The sequence below is a fragment of the Microcaecilia unicolor genome, chromosome 4 (genome assembly GCF_901765095.1).
Source record: "Microcaecilia unicolor chromosome 4, aMicUni1.1, whole genome shotgun sequence".
NCBI classification, from domain to species: Eukaryota; Metazoa; Chordata; class Amphibia; order Gymnophiona; family Siphonopidae; genus Microcaecilia; species Microcaecilia unicolor.
Genome location: NC_044034.1, coordinates 326,844,631 through 326,863,094, shown reverse-complemented (window position 1 = coordinate 326,863,094; position 18,464 = coordinate 326,844,631). Strand labels below are relative to the sequence as shown.

Genomic DNA, 18,464 nt, shown 5'->3' with positions numbered 1-18,464 from the left:
CGGGTCAGGGGCATTTCAAGAATTTAGGCACGATGTTATAGAGTACCTGGATTTTCATGCCTAACTGCCATCAGCTGGGCATCAGAATTTACATCAGCCTTTGACAGGCATAAGTGTTCGTGCCCAAAGTTAGGCTTAAAATGCGCTCTAAACCAGTGGCGTAGCTACGTGGGGCCACGGGGGCCTGGGCCCCCTTAGATTTGGCCCTGGACCCCCCTGCCGACGACCCTCTCAACCCCCTCTCCTGCCGCCAACCCGCCGTCGCCAACCTTTGCTGGCTTCGTTCTGTTTCTGTGAGTCTGACGTCCTGCACGTACAATGTGCAGGATGTCAGACTCACAGAAACAGAACGAAGCCTTGCGCTGGGAGAAGAGGACCTCGGCTGGCAGGGGTTGGGGTCCCCCGCCAGCAAAGGTAGGTGACGGCAGCGGCAGGGGAGGGTTGGCGGCAGGAGGGGGGTTGAGAGGGTCGGCGGTGGGGGGGATCAAAGTTGTTGGTGGTGGTGGCAGCGGCGGTGGCAGCTGTTGGCAATGGTGGGGGGGTTGGTACCACCAAGTAGGGGCTAAAATGCACCCCCTCACCTCGGGATCTGGACCCCCTCCCATCGAAGTCTGGCTACGCCCCTGCTCTAAACCACTATACTAATGCTGCGCTCAGAGGGCCCTTTATAGAATAATAACTTAGCACAGAACATCCCGGTGCCAAATTTGGGGTGCCATTTATTGAATCTAGTCCAAATTGACTTAAAGCATCTTAATTCATAGCTTAATGTGCATTAAATTGACTTAGTGCGCAATCGCGGGTCAATGTTCAGCCTACGCCACTCAGTGTTCTTTAAAATACCGTTATAATCAGAATTAGCACTGGATATTTAATGCTGGACCCTTCTGGGCCCCAGCATTGAATTTCCAAGGCTAATTTGGCATGTGTCCATCTGCCGGGTTTTATGTGCGTCTTGACTAGGTAGGGTATACATAAAAAGTGCCGATACTCAAGATATGAGTTTATCTTGTTGGGCAGACTGGATGGACCGTGCAGGTCTTTTTCTGCCATCATCTACTATGTTACTATGTATTCACTTGGGATCTGAATAAGACACTTAATGCAGGTCCAGCTGAATATTGGCCAGAACCTGCATAAGGGTATCTGGCCAGGTCCTGATCCCCTCCCTCCCCCACGAAATTCCAATCCCCCTTTCCACTACCTAGAAGATCTAGAACCCCACCCCTTCTGATCCCCCTCCATCTCTCCTACCTCCAGAACATCAAGAACCCCCCCCCCCCCCCCCCCCCCCCCCCCGAATCCCCACCAGCCAACCTGCCCAATCCACTTAGGCTGCCTTATGTGAATTTCTTCACACAATCCCAATAAATAAATAAATGGATAAGTTATCCTTTAGGGTTAGGACTACAAATTCAGTGGATAGAGGTCCTGAGTACCAGGCTTAAAGATAAATTGGTAAGTTACCTCGCAACTACGGCTTTGAACAGTGACCCCTATAATTTTATTTACTGTTATTACCATTGTCGAAATATTTTTCCCCTTTGGGAGTGATATCAAAAGCATTTATGCAGTGAGCATCGGATGTTGACTGCATAAGTGCCTGTCTTTAAATTTATGAATGTGTTTATGTATCTTGCCTTAGGTGTTTTCAGAAAAGCAGGTCAAATATTGAAATAAATGAAATGGAATGAAGTTTGCCAGACGACAAAATGGACAGCTACAATTAGGCCAGGGGTTCTCCACAGTGTCATGACAGTAAGCTGCCATGTGGATAAATTTATCTGCGTAAAGAGGACTCCATAAATAGCAGTCTTCACCTTTAATAAGGATAACTTAGCATATTTGTTTTTCAAAGGCATAGCCAGCAATTCAGTTTTTACAGATATATTGGCAAAAAATCAGCATCAATAGATAACTTACCCAGAGTTCTGTATGTGGATTTGTCCCTGTGGTGGGGCTTCACAGACCTGTTGTGGATGTCTCACCAGTATCTGAAACTGAACATAGCCTAACGGAGTTTCTTATCTTTCCCCCTAAACCCATCTTTCCTCTTCCCCAATTCTCTGATTCCATGGATAACACTCTTATTATCCTTGTCTCCTTAGCTTGTAACCAACCGTAGGGTTATCTTTCACTCTAGTTTCTCTTTCTTTGACTCCAGTCTCTCTTTCTCTGCACATATCCAACAGACTGCTAAGACCCATGCATGCTGCAAGTTGCGTTATTGTTTTTACATAGTAATAAGCTGCTTTACATGTATTTCCATGTTTAACATCTCAGTCATTACTAGGTAAACTGTAGGGACCTAAATATTGCCGTGGTACAGCAAAATAAGCTTTTTTAGAGCCCTTTGAGTCATGTTAAGGAGGAAATAACGTGACTTTAGGCCCTCATGCAGCTTGATAACTTCCCCCTTATTATTTAAGCTTGTCTATGGACTATAGAATCGACAATATTGATTGGAATTGTTGGAATTGTGTGTCTGTATCTTTGATACCTGCCTGTGCTTTTATACCTTTATCATTTTCGTCTCCCTTCTCTGTACCTTTTCTAATTCCACTATATCTTTCTTGAGATGCGGTGACTTGAAATGAACACAATATTCGAGGGTCGGTCGCACCATGGACCGATACAAAGGCATTATAACGTCCTCACTTTTGTTTTCCATTCCTTTCTTAATAATACCTAACATTCTATTTGCTTTCTTAGCTGCTGCAGCAGCACAATGAGTCCACTGCAGTGCCCCCTAGGGTGCCCGGTTGGTGTCCTGGCATGTCAGGGGGACCAGTGCACTACGAATTCTGGCTCCTCCCATGACCAAAGGGTTTGGATTTAGACATTTTTGAGATGGGCTTCCTCGGTTTCCATTACGGCCAAAAACCAGGGACGACTATCTCTAAGGTCGACCATCTCAACATTTAGGTCGACCATCTCTAAGGCCGACTAAATGTTGAAATTTGGCAACCGTATTATTGAAACGAAAGATGGACGCCCATCTTGTTTTGATAATATGAGTTTCCCTGCCCTTTCGCCAGGACGTCCTTAGAGATGGGCGTCCCTGTTCAAAAATGCGCCTCTTTGTGTTGTCAACAAATTTAAGCAAATTTAATTATCTCACTAGTTAATCCCATGTCTAGATCATTTATAAATGTTAAAAAGCAGTGGTCCCAGAACAGACCCCTGGGAAACCCCAATATCTACCTTTCTCCATTGAGAATACTGACCATTTAACCCTACTCTCTGTTTTCTATCTTTTAACCAGTTTTTAATCCACAATAGGAGACTACCTCCCATCCCATGACTTTCCAATTTCTTCTGGAGTATTTCATGAGATACTTTGTCAAGTCTCTCATGAAATACTCCAGAAGAAATTCTTTGCAGGTTAGTATTTATTTATGTAAAATTTAGCCATAAGGTGTAAATGAGTTCTCTGTGTCCCTTAATCATATTACACAAGAAATATTTTTTGTATGTTGCCACAGCCAGGTACTTTGCACATTCCTGGCAATTATAAAACGTTAAAAAGTAAAAAAAAAATAAAAAAAACAAAACAACTGAAAAAAATTTAAAATACTTCATGTGATGGCAGCTGCTATTTAGTAGGCCCTCATGGCTGAAATTGGTGGCCCCTGGCACCCTACCTGGGGCCTCCATGCTATGGTGGGACAATGGTTCTCACAGCCTACTCCCCAGACTCAACAAAAGGCTAAAATATGAAAAAGGAGACCCACACACTTCCAGTACCCTGTCCTTCTAGGCCTCATCCACTAAATCAAGAAATGTGAGCTGGCCCTGCTTCCTATTTCTCCTTCACCCTCCCAGGATCCTGACTCACCATTGGGTATGAAGTAGTATAACTTATCTTCCCTTACTCCCACTCAGGTGACTCTACCAAAATGGTGGCTGGTGACTCCTAGCAGTAGGGTTGGCGTGAAAAAGTCATTTCTGAAGAGAGGGCAACTGGGGCTAGAGTGCTATCTCAGCAACAGCTCATTAATGGTAAATTTTAATAAACATTTATGTGGAAGTTTAATACAGTGAAGTATATTTTTATGAAGTGAATTTGCAGGTGTACATCATATGGAAAATGCATCATTTTTTAAATTTAATCTTTTGTGTTATCAATTTCAGTTTAACAATAGAATAATAAAACAACTTATACAAAAAAAAAAGCATTCAGATATATCAGAAATCATGAAAAACATGCAAAAGGAAACCAAAATATCTGAAAAGAGCTAAAGCCCACAATTTTATAGGATCCAAGACCTATGGGTGAATAGAAAAATTAGATATATCAATCAAACAAGGAAAGCATCACACCATTGACCTGGGATGCATTATATTTCTGAGAGCAAATTATGTTTCAGATGGAGTTGAACCCTTGGGACAGTAACACCTACTATGGATCCTATGATTATGGCAAACTATAGACCTATTTCTGTAATTCCATTTGTGGGGAAAGTAATTGAGAAAGTTGACTTGAAACAATTAGAAGTTTTTGTGGAAAAGAATGATTGGACTATTTTCAATATGGCTTTAGAAAAGCAAAGCCCCTTTTGATATCTACAGTAGATGTTTTAAGAAGTGGAATGGTCAATGTTTTTGTTTGATTTTTCTGGATGTTTCATCTGCTTTTGACTCTGTAGATAAAGATATGCTGTGATATAGATTAACAACAAGTCTGTTAGAGACAATATAGATCACCAATTCCTAATACTCTTTAAAGAGATTCCTATTTATTGCTTTGTGGAAAATATGATTCAAACCAAATGAAATGTTTGAAGTGCACGAAATCACTCAATGTGTCACCAAGCCCTCGTCTTTAATGGAATGATGTTTGTGATGGTGATTTAGGAACTGAATACATCATTCCACTGAATACGTTTTGGCTGCAAATATAATTCCTGATGAAGGGATAGGAAACAGGATACCTCATAGAACTGCAGTCAAGTACAGAAATGCCACAGCTAAGTGCTTATGATATTGATATCGCGCTATGTAGCCATTCATGATTATGTTGCATTTCAGGGCACAATTAATACACATTCTATGGTATTGCTTATACATGTTAGTTCAGATTTTCAACACTCATTTCTTTATAATATTTATCACGTTCACATAAGAAATCACAGGGCTGTGTGAACATAGCATTGTTATCAGAAGTAGCACATAGCTCTTTTCTGCTGTAATGACGCAGTGGTGTGTGCTTTGGTGACATGCCGAGCAATTTCTTACACTTCAAACATTAATGGGTCCTTTTACCAAGCTGTGGGAAAAAGGGCCATGTGCTAGCAGTGGGGGCTGTTTATCCCATGTGCCAGACCCTTTTTACCACAGCGGGTAAAAAGCCCCCAGACAAACATGGCTATGCGGTAAGAGAGCTCTTACTGCGTGGTCATGCGGCAGGGAGCCCTTACCTCCACCCATCGAGATGGCGATAAGGGCTCCCACAGTAGCCTGGTGGCAACTGGGCAGCGTGTGGCGGTGCCCGATTACCACCAGGTTACCACCACGCAGTGGAGGAGTGGCCTAGTGGTTAGGGTGGTGGACTTTGGTCCTGGGGAACTGAGTTCAATTCCCACTTCAGGCACAGGCAGCTCCTTGTGACTCTGGGCAAGTTACTTAACCCTCCATTGCCCCATGTAAGCCACATTGAGCCTGCCATGAGTGGGAAAGCGCAGGGTACAAATGTAACAAAAATAAAAAAAATTTCGGGGGGGGGGGGGGGGTTGTTTTCTCCCCAGAAATAATGCATGCTTAGGGCAAAACTACTGCCAGCAACTGCATTGGGCCAGCAGTAAGCCCAATTTAGCATTTGGTGAGCTCGTGTTGGACTTACTGATGCTTTGTAAGAGACCCCTTTAATTTGCTTTGCATCATGTTTTCCACAAAGCAATACATACGAATATCTTTAGAGAGTATTAGGAATTGGTTATATAGGTTAAAGCAGTTGGGCAAAGTTAGTAAGATGCATGATAGGTTTGCCTGTTATTTGACTGGACATGCTATGTGTGTTCAGAGTGGGGGGAATGTATCACAAACTATTCTGAAACAGATGGGTTCCACAAGGAGCTGCCTTGTCTGCACTCTTAGTTAACATTTATCTGGTCTCCTTGTGCAAGGTGTTTGATTTACTGGGAGTGATCTATCGATTATATGCAGATGGTGTTCAGTTCTTTTTCCCAGTGACATCGTGGGGGAGCCAAGCTCTCTAATCAAATAACAGAATACATGAGGGAAATAGGCAAATGGATGTGTTTGAATAAACTTGCATTGCATGTAGAGAAAACAGAAATTATGATTGTGGGGAGGGTGATAGATGATAGTTGGCCTCGGACCATACGTGTGGAGGAAGTGGATGTGCCTAAGAAAAATTAGAGAAAATTGTTGCGGATAGTTTTGGATGTTCAGCTCACGATGAAGAATCAAATTGTGAATGTGATCCAAAAATCCTTTCAGCACCTGCATTTGTTGTATAGATTGAAGCCTACATTGAGTCCAAGTGATTTTAGGAATGTGGTACAAAAAAAATGGATTACTGTAATTCTCTTTATTTGCCGGATTAAGATCCTACAAATTGTGCAGAATGCTGCCGCAAGGTTTGTTGCAGGAGTCTCTACATTTGCCCATATCACACCGGTATTGAAACAGCTTCATTGGTTGCTTGTAAAATACTGGATACAATATAAAATCTTGTCCATTATTCATCGATCTTTGTATGTTAGGGTGCCATGGTATTTCCAGTCTGTAATTAAGATTTTTTCATCTGGTAGGGGTTTAAGATCTGACTTTGCAGTGCGGTTAGCTTTGGATTTGGTAACAACTCCACGTAACGCAGTGATAAGAGCTTTTGGTGTTTTGAACAGCAGGGTCTTTGATATCGAATGCTTTACCTGGCCAGTTGCGCTTATGTACAAATGCTTTGCAATCTAAGAAACTGTTAAAGGCACAGCTGTTTGTTCAGACATTTGTTACTGCATAATGGTGGTAAAAAGAAAACTGATGGAAAATGATTGTGGAAGCATGTTTCTATTATGGTTTTTATCTTGTTTTTAATTTTTTATTATGCATGTTTATATGGTAGCCAAAAAGACAGTCAAGTGAGCAGGCTCAAATAGAATGGGTTGATATTCAAAGCAACTTAAGCAGGCAGGAGAGGCTCTTGCTGACTTAAATCTTGCTCTACGGGCTGGCCAAAGATATTCAGTGGCACTTAACTGGGCAGCGCCACTGAATATCGGCACTAACCAGCCATTTACAATGTGGGCAGGAGAGAGGCATTCCAAGGGCGGAGTCAGGGAGGAGCCGGCAGCTATACGAGTGCTGGCAGTTTTCAGTGGTGGAGCTCGAATAGCTAAGCAACCAAACTGGACTGAATAGCAGTTCTAACTTTGGTCACTCAGGGGGTCTTTTACGAAGCAGCGATAAGCCCAATGCAGGTTTACCGCTCGCTAATCCGGAACTACTGCCGCCGACAGTAGTTCCAGCTGGAGCATGCGCCATTTCCGGCACTCCGGAGATTTTTTTTCTCTAGCGTGGCCTCTAACCTGGCAGTAATCGGGCATCACCTTGCACTGCCCAGTTACCACTGGTTTACCATGGGAGCCCTTAACACTATCTCAATGGGTGGCAGTAAGTTCTTCCTTCCACACGGCCATGCAGTAAGGGTTATCTTACCGTGTAGCCTTTTTTTTCGGGGGGGGGGGGGGGGGGGGGCTTTTTACCACTGTGGTCAAAAAGGCTCTGGCATGTGGGCAAAACAGCTACCACAGGTCCCTTTTTCCCACAGCTTAGTTAAAGGACCCCTTAGCTATGTAGGTGCTGTCACTGAATATTGGTCAGCACCCACATAGCTTCTGGGTAGTTGTTGAAGATGTTGGATGTGTTCCCCTCCCTCTCCCATGATCAGACCACCCATCCCAACCCTCCCATAATCACATGCCCCCATCCTGACCCCCCCCCCCCCCCCCATTGTCAACCCCCCCCCCCCCCACCTCCCTTGCATCCTTGGTGGTCCAGTGGGATAACCCAGGCAGGAGCAAGCCCCACTCGGCAGTGGGGTCTGATTTCAGGGGGGAATTCAGGAGGGGTAGGTCTGATAACGGAGGGGTCAGAAGAGGAGGTCATGAAGGGGGATCAGAATCAGTGGGGGGAGAGGGAAAGAAGCTAATAGATGCAGTTATGTTGGTCTCAACTGGTAACACTGAGTGGAGGAGTAGCCTAGTGGTTAGTGCTATCAACTTTGATCCTGGGGAACTGAGTTCAATTCCCACTGCAGCTCCTGGTGACTCTGGGCAAGTCACTTAGCCCTCCATTGCCCCTGGTACAAAAATAAGTGCCTGAATGTATGTAAATTGTTTTGAATGTAGTTACAAAAACCTTAGAAAGGCGGTATATCAAGTCCCATTTCCCTTCCCTAATCAACTGGGACATAAATATCTTATACATATCCCTGATCAATATCAACTGAGATTCACATAAGTTCAGGCAGCCAGTAGCAGTCCAGTCAGACCCAGATGTAAAAACATGCTGACTGCCACTGGCTGAATATTGGCTGATATATATTTAACACCCTTCAATTAAAAATACATTTGCAGGGAATTTTTTTTTTAATGACCCCAACTGCAAAACCCTAAGACACATCTACAAAAACTGTTGCCTCTTCCTCTGAGTTTCTCTGGCCAAATCTTGAGATTCATAAATAACATAACGATTCTTGAAGAAACATTTAAACAGCCATTCTCTATCTGAAAATAAAGTCAAAGTCACCAGTAAAGTTACAGCAATACATTGGTCAGAATCTGAAATTTCCAATATGGCTATAGCATCCAAGCGATCCATTTCAACATCCAGAACTGCCTGCCATCCTATTGGGGGATTCTGTTTCTTCACTGGAAGGTAGTACTCTAAGAGAATGATAGGAAGAATAGATGGCATGGTTGGGCAGACTGGATTTTTCTGTATTTCCATTGTTTAAACATGTCTTTCAAAGAAAACAAAGGTAATCTTGGGAGTTCTCCAGATTTTTCACTTTTAATCTTAATGCAGAAATATCTTCAACAAATGTTGCTTGCAAATCCTTAATTGAAGCTATAGATTGCTCAGTATGTTCTATTCGATTTTTACACTAAATCGCTTCCTGAGAGTTTTGAGCCACTGTCTTTCACATGTGGAATTAATAACTTAGGGGCCCTTCTACTAAGGGCTCCTTTTACAAAATGGTGCTACTGATTAGCACGCGCAGAATACGAAGAAGCTCATTCAGTTCCCATGGGCTTCTTCACATTCAGTGCATGCTATTTGGTAGCGTCGCTTACAAAATTAGATTTCCCCATGCGCTAAGCCCATTTGTACTGCATTTATAAAATAGGCCTTTTTCTTTTCTTATTTTTGCCAGTTCCATGCTCATTTTTCCATTAGCACATGGAACCAGCAAATACATTAACACGGGAGCACTTAACGCTGCTGCGTTAATCAGTCTGTGCTAATATGAATATGCTAGATATGAATATGCTAGCTGGTTACCACTTCATTGCCTAGTCTGCATCCATGCCATGTTCCCTACCACAAAAAAAAAATCACAAAAATAAATAATGCTCAATTAACACGCACAACCAGGGAAATAACACTTTATTGTATCCTGCAGTAAGCCTTTTTAGTGTGCTAAACCCGTATTAGGGCTTAGTATAACTTAGTAAAAGATCTCCTTAGTAAGTTCAGAGATAGCTTTCCAAATTGCCTTCAAACTAACCACTGAAGGATGAGACAACGAAGACTAGGACCTGTGATGGTTCTAGGGAATTGCAAATGCGGTGATGCAACTGCCATTGATAACTGACCCGGCAGTCCTACATTCTGCTGCTCCAGGTCATACTCCACCCTACTACCAGCATCCTCTGAGACTGGGACTGTCAGTAATAGTCCGGTGATCAAAGCGCCTCTCGTGCCAAACACACTTGTATCTCCTCATGGTACGATTCTGGGATTGGTGAGTTATGCGCTTGCAGTTGTGTTGGATTTGATCTGTGATCCAGGCTCAGAGTGACTTTCCTAAAGGACATATCATGGGCACCCTCCACCATCAACACCCAAGCTGGGGTTTCCTCAGAGTCTGCTTGCATTCCCCCTTGCACCACAAAAGAATCCATGGGGCCAGTCACAGGAGATACCACTGGCTGAGTGAGAAGAAATCCCAATGCCATAAATGTGGTATATCAAGTCCCATTCCCCTTCCAATACAACTTAAGCCAAAAAAAACAAAAAAGGCCTGCCTCCTGCCAGAAGGGATCTGCTTATGGTTTTGACCAGTGGGGGGAGGAGGGGGGAGATTCAGTGATCAGAACTGGAATTCTTTCCTCAGGGAATGGCTTGCTTTCTTCCTCCGGTTTCTTCCTCTCTTTGTGACAAAGGTCCTGTTCAAAATGATTCAGCCTGTCATGCTTTGTTTCCATAAGATCTGAAAAAAACATTTGAAAGATACAGCTGAGTCTAAATTTTGATGGATTGGAGCCAAAATACTTTACATCTGTTCATGTTCCTCTGATAGGCCCTATAAACTAGGGGACACAGTTCACTGCCTTCTTCCATTCCTGACTGAATGGTTAACACTTTGCATGAAGGCATTTTCTCCACAGTAAGAATAATCTGACTTTCTGTAGAGCCTCTCATGTAAGCAGAAATACAGTCTCCTTTACAATTTCCTGCTTGAAAGATTAGCTTGCGGTCACCACTGGCGTGAATGGCCTGGCTTTGACATTTCTCGTGACTGGACTGCATGAAGGTAATCACAGAATGAATGAGAAAAGGACCATTACCCAGATATGACTGAGGACATTTGACGCATCGGAGATTACAATTTGCCTAGTATCAGAGAACATAGGAAGCAAAAGGCCTTTGAGTTTGTATCCTTACAAGTTCTCCTGACTTCTTAGTTCATATTCAAAACATCTGGACTGCACCATCTCCTGTCATATTGCTGTGTGAGATATATTTCATTTTTCAAAAAAATCAGTATGTACTTACAAGACTACTTTTTAAAATACTTGAGCGTTAGACATCCAGGGATACTTTTATAAAGTTTATTCCATCAGTGAACCCTGTTATTCCTATGGAAAAGAGTTTTTATAAAACTACCTCAAGCTATAAGGGGCCCTTTTAGTAAGCTGCAGTAAAAAGGGCCCTGCGTTAGTGGCAGGGGCTGTTTTTGCTGTGCGCTGAGCCTTTTTTTACCGCTGCAGGTAAAAAAGGCCTAAAAGAGACATGGCTATGTGGTAAGATCGCTCTTTCCGCTTGGCCATGTGGGGGGAGCACTTATTCATTGAGGTGGCGGTAAGGGCTCCCTCGCTAACCCGGCAGTAACCGGGTAGCGTGCAGCACTGACCGATTACTGCTGGGTAACCCCCCTGGGGAAATATTTTTTAAACATTTCTGCTAGTGCTGGAAATGCCAAGCACTGGGGGTGGAGCTACCGTCGATGTCTGCGTTGGGCCGGCGCTAGCTCCATATTGGAGTGTGGTAAGCCTACGGTAGGCTTTTTGCCGCTTAGTAAAAGGGTCCCAAGTAAGTAAAAGTACTCACGGTGAGAAGAGGGCACTGACTTTTATGCAACCCATGTGTAGGCAAAGTTGGGGGGGGCATAGTTTGGGCAGAACATAGTCAGAATCGAGTACGTACAAATACCTGAGCAGGGACAAATGTACTTGGCTGCATTTTAGCTACTTTTCTGGGGCTATTTTATAGATCCATAGGTACCTAAGTTGTCTTGATAAAATATCTTCATAATAAGCGCCTACTTTGACTTGGAGTGGAGGAGTAGCCTAGTGGTTAGTGCCGTGGCCTTTGATCCTGGGGAACTGAGTTCAATTCCCACTGCAGCTCCCTGTGACTCTGGGCAAGTCACTTAACCCTCCATTGCTCCTGGTAGAAAATAAGTACCTGAATATATGTAAACCGCTTTGAATGTAGTTGCAAAAACCTCAGAAAGGTGGTATATCAAGTCCCATTTCCCTTTCCAACCTAGACAATGTTATAAAATTACCTCCCAATATTTAAAAATGTACATGAAAAGCTACAGAAAAAGAACACACACAAATCTTTCAAATCAATGTCCAACATACACCTCATCTCATGCAAAGAGGGATGCACTTTCAAGAGATTAGGCATTTGTTAAATATGGCAAGATGGATCTTGCAGAGAGTGAGAAATTTCCAAAGACACATGCTGAGCTTCTAAATAGAACAACAGAACTAAACCACTTTGGAACCACAGAGCAAATTGTTGTAAGTGTAAATTGTCCGTACATTATTGCACCAGGTACAACAATGTTTAATCAGATCCCCACTCAAGCATCCAGTCTCATACTGCTGATTTGAAATATGTAAATTGTTTGTAAAATCTCTCTATGTTAACAATGCTTGATCACATTATGATGCTAATGAACATTAATTGTGCTTTATGGAGATCACAGCACCTTTAACAATTAGAAGCACTTTACAGATACAGGGGCTCATTTTCAAAACAGAAAAACATCCAAAATATGGCACAAAGCAGCTGATGGGCTTTTTTTTTTTGCCAAAATGTCCAAATTGCTATTTTCAAACCCCTATGCAGTTCATATGCAGTGCATCCAAATCACAAGGAGGCATGTTGGGGCTTGGATTTTCTCCGGTTTGTTTTAAATTTACTGCTTAGTAGCTTCATTGCGTGGCCCCAAGTCCTAGTATTTTTGGAAAGAGTAAAGAAGCAATTCACCTCTACCTAGTATTTTATAGAAGTCTATCACATCTCTTCTCAGCCATCTCTTCCCCAAGCTGAAAAGCCCTAGCCATTTTAACCTTTTCTCATAGGGAAGTTGTCCCATCCCCCCTAGAGCTCATAAAATGAAACATATTGAAAAGAACTTGGACGTTTTTGTCAATAATACATTCCTTAGCCAAACACAATCATAAACTCATTGACGAGAGAGCCATTGACACTTATCACAATATTACAGATTCCAGAAGCTATGTTTTTCCTGTTTTCTTCCTGTTTTTCCTTCCCCTGTACTTCACATCCATTCTCTCCCCTGTCCTCTCCCCTCCCATCCTTAATGCTCACCTACACCACAAATATGCATATATTGGGACTAAGGTCATTCTTCAAGTCAAAGGAGAAGCAAATTACAATTCACAATTTTTGTGTGTCACCAACTTTTCCTATGATAATACAGAAGGATCTATATTTAGTCATGCCCATGTACTCTATAAAAGTTTCCCAAACCTTTAAAGATGTTTTCAGATCTGTCATTTTGCAAAGCAGGAAGTGCTTCCAGCAGATGAACCTTCCATGGCCTTCCATGAGGGAGATTTTGGAGCATTAAGGGGAGAATTGTGCTTGGGCATGTGCTCAAGAGCATACCCAGGCACAAATCCCCCTGCGAAAGAGTTTTGACAGGTCTGGGCTTTTCTCCTATACCCCCTGGACCCACAAATATGTAATCCCCCCCCCCCCCCCCCAAATAAATAAAACCCTGGTGAGACCCTTAGCCAGAACCCCAACCTCCCACCTGAAGGCTAGCCCTAGTGGTCTAGCGGTGGCCCCACTGCCTTGAAGATAGGAGGAGGAAATAGGACCCTTCCTTCTGCCGGATGCCTCCTCAAAATGCTGGTGCCCTGTCCTGCCCGGTGCATCCCTAATGTCAGCTCCGAGCTGGCATAGGGTTTGCCATGGGAGGAGCGCCCATGTTTGCTGTGCTGCCCGCTGACCATTGGGGAGGAATATGGGAGACCCTCTTTTGCATGCATTTGCATGCTAAATGCGTTCAGAGCTGGCGAACTTGTTATTTCACGTGCTCACTGGCTCTGAACATTTGGCGGTAGCAAATGTGGGTGCTAGTCCAGTGCTAATTGTCTCTAGCACCCACATTTGCTTCTGAGCATCAGGGCCTGTATAATTAATATATCATTTATTTATTTATTTTTATTTATTTTGAGGGATTTATTAACCACCTTTATGAAGAGATTCACCGAAGGCAGTGTACAGCAGGTACAGTTTAACATAAAACTTATAATTTTGTTAACAGCGTAACAATAGTAAAATAACCAAGAATAAACATAAGTACAATAATTGAGGTAAACTTGAAAACAGAAAATTGAAACCTAATAATAGAACTACCATGAAACAGTATCAAAAATATACACATTTAACAGCACTGGAATTCAAACACCAGAGATATAATATAATGTTAGCATAATACTACACCTAATAAGCATGCATTGGAACATTCAACTAACATAGATATGATGCTAAAGATTTTCTACAATACGGCTTACCATATAGTAACCAAGAGCAGATATATTATAGGACCAAGAGCAGATATATTATAGGAACAAGATGCGTGGTACAGAGTCAGTTGGGATAATTGGTTAGCTAAATTCAAGACAAGCAAGAGATAAGGATCTGATCTAAGTTGCAGTGTGTGAAGCAAGCTAGTCCAGGTGCAGGATGAGTGTATAGTCAGTCACCCTGTGCATTAAAGGCTTGGGACAAGAGCCAGGTTTTCACCTGCTTCCTGAAGTAGAGGCAGTCTCGAATTACACGTAGCCCCTTTGTGAGTAAATTCCAGAGCATGGGGGATGCTCCTGAGAAGGCTCGCTGGCTGGTGGTATCACATCATACAATTTCTTTTGACGAGGGTACAGATAGTGATGATCCTTGAGGGGACCTTAGATGTCTCAAAGGTGTGTAAAGGGTTAACGTATTCTTTACGTACTCTGGCCCATTTTGTCTGAGGACCTTGAAAATCAAACATAGAGTTTTAAATTTAGCCCTGTAAGGTACAGGTAGCCAGTGTAGCTTTCGTAGGAAGGATGTTATGTGATCACGCCAGTTTGCAGCCTTCTATCAGTCATACTGAGCATTCTGAATTAGTTGGAGCTGATACAAACTCTTTTTGGTTTGGCCAGTGTACAGGGCATTACAGTAGTCTAGTTGAGATGTTATCATGGCATGGACCACTGTGGTCAGACTTGTCCTCTCAATATATGGAGAGAGATTTTGATGATATTCCTATGGGTGACTGAGGGGGGTCTTTCATTAAGGCGCGCTCACGTTTTTGGCATGCGCTAAAATTGTAGGCTCGCTAAACGTTAGACAAGCCAATGCATTCCTATGAGTGTCTCTAATGTTTAGCGCTCTGACAATTTTAGCGCGCGCCGAAAACATGAGCGCGCACCTTAGTTAAAGACATCCTTAGCATTTAGCGTGTGATTATCATTAGCATGCACTAAAAACACTAATGTACCCTTAGTACTGCTTAGTAGACAGGGCCCTTAATCAGTTGAAAACAATTCCATGGTTGAGTTAAGTACAGTGACCCTTCTAAACTCTCAGCTGGTGTTTTCTATTCTGTCAACTTTTGACAACTGTGGTTCCTCTAAGCAGCTTTCTGATCATTTGAAAGCGAAGGTAATTAATTCTTACAAAGCAGGGGAAGGCTTTAACAAATGTCTGAACACTTTTAGCTAGCAATTTCAAGAAATGATAACTGCCGAAAATCTGGCTAGATCTGTAAAACTGAACTCATATGTCACTGCAGATGAACTGCTGAAATAGTTGACACTCGAGTAGATATCCACAGGTCTATGGTACATTGTTGCTTGTGCAAAAAAATGAGTTGCATGGTAGAGCAAGCAGAAGGAAACCTTGTCTACAACTTCATTGCAAAAGTTAACATCTAAAGTATGGAATAGAAAATCTCAATAAGCCTGGAAATATTTTCAAAAACTCTCTGGCCACATTTCATTTGGAGAAGCAAGGGTGACGCATTTGAAGAAAAGAACCCTTTGCCAACTGTTCAGCATGGGGTTGGATCTATTATGCATTGGGGTTGGGTAGCCTACCGTGGCACTGGAAATATTGTGCAAGTGGAAGGAAGAATAAATTTAACTAAATAACATACCTTAGAAGCTAATGTCCCACAGTCAGTGAAAAAATTGAAGCTGAAAAGAGCATGGGTATTTCAGCAAGATAATGATCCGAAACATACCTCAAAATCAACCATGAAGCATTTATAAGAAAGAAAGATTAAGGTTTTGGAATGGCCTTTACAAGTCTCCAGACTTAAATAATATTGAAAATCTATAGAGAGATGTAAAGCAGGCAGCGTTTGCAAGAAAGCCTAAGAATATTTCTGTGCTAGAAGGGTTCAGGAGAGTGTGTGTTTGGGGGGGGGGGGGGGGGGGGGGGGAGAGAGTCTAAAAGCAAGAATTGAAAAACTCCAGGAACATTCGGAAGCTGTTATTCTGCCAATGGAGGTGTCACAAAGTACTGACTACAGAGGTACACAGACTTCTGCACCACCTGTATTTATTGTTTTATTTGAAATCAGTAAAGCAAGTGTGTGTCTGATGTTAGGTGCCAATTGGTCATATAAATTTTCATGTAAAATGGCAGTTACATGACTGAATGGTGGGAAAATACCAGTTAAGTACAAAATTGAACTTAGGCATTATTCTATACTTCATATCTAAGTGTTCTAGCACATTACTGCATGGGGCGTGGACATGGGAGGGGCATGAGTGGATCATGAGCATATCCAGCAAGTACGCACTAACTTATTAGTATACTGTCAGTTAAGCACGTAACTACCAGCATTTAGACATAAGCATTTACACCAGCTATTGATATGGTGTGTCGTGTGTCACACCTAAAGTTATGTGCATAAAAGCAGACTACCTGCCTTGGTGCAAAGTCCATGGCATTTTTCTCCATGGGTTTTGTACACTCTAATCACCCCCCAGGTTGCCAACATCTCTCCTGGTCTCTACCCCCCAGCCCCAGTTGGCCAGCATCTCTGATTTTCTCTCGTTACCTTCTCCCAGGTGGCCAGCATCTTCCATTCCCCTCTCTAGTCCTCTCTCCCAGTTTGCCAGCAGCTATTGGGTGGCTTGAGGCCATAACACCTCCCCTCACATAGTTCAGCATCTCCACTTCCCTTCTCACCCCTAAGGTCCAGCATCTCATTTCCCCCTCCATATTCCCTTCACCAGGTTGCTAGCAGCATCTCCTTTTTCCCTTTTCAGGTGGCCAGCATCTCTCCTTCCTCCTCTACCTTCCTCTAGGTAGCTGCCAGCCCACCTTCCCCTCTCTACTCCTCCCTATCAGGTTGCCAGCATTCTCTTTCCCCTCTGTGCTCCCCACCAAGATGGCCAAGCGACTTTTCTTCCCCTCTGTCTGCCCAGAGGTGGCCAGCTTGTCATATCCTCTTCCCTACCCTCACCCTATGTCCAGCGTCTCCCTCCACCACACCACTTCCCAGCTGCCATGGCCATATCTCCTTCCAGTCTGGCCTGAAACTTAAGGAAGACTGAACATTAAGCAGGCCCTAAAAGTACAGGCCTGCACTCAGGTATTGCCGTGTTCTACCTCCCTCCGACTTGAAATCTGCCTCATACAGGGGTTGGGTCATGGCAGGTCTTGAGGGCAGACTGTGCTTAAAGGACCCATGCAGCACTCAGTCTTGTTTAAGCTTTAGGCTAGACCAGGAGGAGTTAGGGGCATGGTGGTGGAAGGAAAGCGGTGGGATGATCCCTTACATAGCAGAGCTGCCCTAGGTGGATACCTAATCCACCTACTGACAGGGCTGGCAATGGGTACAGTGCACATATTTTCCTTTCATGGAGGGTAGGCATTTTTCCAACTGCCTTATAGTTAATCCGATAGGAAGGAATTACCTGGAACATTTTTCAGAGGTAAGTAATAAGCTGGAAATCCCAAATCTCCTATATGATTCCAGCAGACAGATTTGAAGATAGGAGCTGAGGACCATTAAGAGAGTTATCCTCAAGGCTTCTGCAGCGGGCAACTTTTGAAAATAAGTTTGTCAGCGGACGGTAAAACTGGGGACTGTAGCCAGCACTTGCTGCTTTGCTTCATTGATACGGGACTGAGTGTCTCATTCTTGTTTTTCTATATAGGAAGTCGTTGCAGGTGAAAAGCTTCACGGAGGACAGCTACTGGAAGAACCAAAGTTGTTGCACTTCAGAGGGAATGCCTGTAGCCTTCAGATCTCTGTCCTGGATATCCCCCCATTCCTCTGGAGAATAAAACCATTTACAGCTTGTCAGGTAAGGGCCTTCACCATCTCTCAGGCATACAGGCTATGTTTAACCAGCCCTGGCTTTGTGTAAACAGCACAACAAGCCCAGTCAGCCTAGAAAAGTGCAGCTCTAATCTTTTCAGCTATTCAGACACAAGGGAGCCTATGGACTAAGCATTTTCCTATGGGGTCAAAATGAGAAAATCCCTTTCATACATCGGGTCTATTTTATTTATTTAATAATTAGCTCACCCCTTTCCAGTGGTAGTTCATGGTGAATTGCATTCAGGTTTTGCCTTTGTACCCAGAGGGCTCATAATCTAAGCACTAGACTACTGTTCCAGTCCTTTTTGAACTGGGTAACTAATTAGATAACTAGGACATA

General features: G+C 43.1%; 1 protein-coding gene across 1 annotated transcript in view; it reads left to right on the top strand.

The window, feature by feature from the left end:
* UNC5D (unc-5 netrin receptor D) overlaps positions 1-18,464 on the top strand; it is a 794,061-nt gene that overhangs the window by 729,840 nt on the left and 45,757 nt on the right. Inside the window, 1 exon segment of the mRNA XM_030201960.1 lies at positions 17,958-18,107. Coding sequence (XP_030057820.1) covers positions 17,958-18,107 — 150 coding nt within the window.